This window comes from Sphaerodactylus townsendi, linkage group LG08, assembly GCF_021028975.2.
Source record: "Sphaerodactylus townsendi isolate TG3544 linkage group LG08, MPM_Stown_v2.3, whole genome shotgun sequence".
In the NCBI taxonomy this organism is placed as follows: domain Eukaryota; kingdom Metazoa; phylum Chordata; class Lepidosauria; order Squamata; family Sphaerodactylidae; genus Sphaerodactylus; species Sphaerodactylus townsendi.
Genome location: NC_059432.1, coordinates 110221524 through 110222730, shown reverse-complemented (window position 1 = coordinate 110222730; position 1207 = coordinate 110221524). Strand labels below are relative to the sequence as shown.

Sequence of the window (1207 nt, the reverse complement as noted above, 5' to 3'; positions counted from 1 at the left end):
AATTTATTTATTTATTTATTTATTTATTTATTTATTTATTTATTTATTTATAATTGGTTTTATATACCCCCCCCAAAGGGCTCTGGGCGGTGAACAACACAATAAAACAATAGTTACAATAAAACCCCATTAAAACAGCAATGAATAATGTTACATTGGCGTCCAATCGTAAAAACATAAACTTCATAGATCCACCCTGGAAAATAAAACAGAGGAGCGGAGAACCCAGAGTGTAAAGGAAAAGGAGGGGGAAAGGGGGGGTATCAGCGGCCGGCCCCTCCAAACGCCTGGTGGAACAATTCGGTCTTACAGGCCCTGCGGAACTCTCCAAGATCCCGCAGGGCCCGGAGGCTTTGGTTGGTAAAGAGGTGTTCCTAAGGCAGGGGCCCAGGAGCTGTAAAGGCCACAATGGCCAGATAGAAAAACCAGCCGCATCATCGAGGGAGCTAAAGGGACCACCACCAGTAAGAATTGGCCTCACTTAGCGAGGCATTAGAGGCAGTGTAGGGACATATGGGGTAAGACGGTCCCGAAGGTACGAAGGTCCCAGGCCGCGTAAGGCCTTAAAGGTAAGCACCCATACCTTATGAATTAGTATTATGCCCTGCTGTACCCCCCTCCCACTTTCCTCCCTAGGTTCCACCCCCAAATCTCTAGGGATTTCCCAACCCGGAGCTAGCAACTTGAGGAACGGATCTTATTTGTCACTCACCTTGGACGTCAGGATAAGCCACCATATAGAGCAATGCCCAAGACAGAGTGGAACTGGACGTCTCTGTCCCACCCAAGAACAGGTCAAATATGCTCTGGATCATGTTGTCTTCGTCATAGCCTGGTTCTGGCTGATCTTTGGTCTGTAGGACAGGACACAGAACAATGGAGTGTTGGGATTCTGTGGTGATATTGACGTGTATAAATCCTTCAGGGCTTATGACTGAACCTTTACACAGGCAAAGAAAGCATTCTCCTTTGTTCCCTCATTTTTGAAAAAAAGAATCTCATGAAGCTTGTGTTGGTATTTGCAAGTGTCAGGCACAACTCAATCATGAAAGGGTTAACTGTGAAGTGCCCAAAGCAACATCAGGGGAAGGCCGTAGCCTTCATGTCCTGTTTGTTGGACCTCCAGAGTAACTGGTTGGCCACTGTTGGCCACTGTGTGAGGCAGAATGCTGGACTAGATGGACCACTGGTCTGGGCTAGCAGGGTT

At 47.1% G+C, this 1207-nt stretch overlaps 1 protein-coding gene across 1 annotated transcript in view; it reads right to left on the bottom strand.

Annotated features, from left to right (window-relative positions):
- LOC125438262 (cytochrome P450 2J4-like) overlaps positions 1–849 on the bottom strand; it is a 7262-nt gene extending 6413 nt beyond the window's left edge. Inside the window, exon 1 of the mRNA XM_048506586.1 lies at positions 713–849. Coding sequence (XP_048362543.1) covers positions 713–815 — 103 coding nt within the window. The 5' untranslated portion in view covers positions 816–849. The remainder of the gene's footprint in view (positions 1–712) is intronic.
- Between the last annotated feature and the right edge of the window lie 358 nt (positions 850–1207).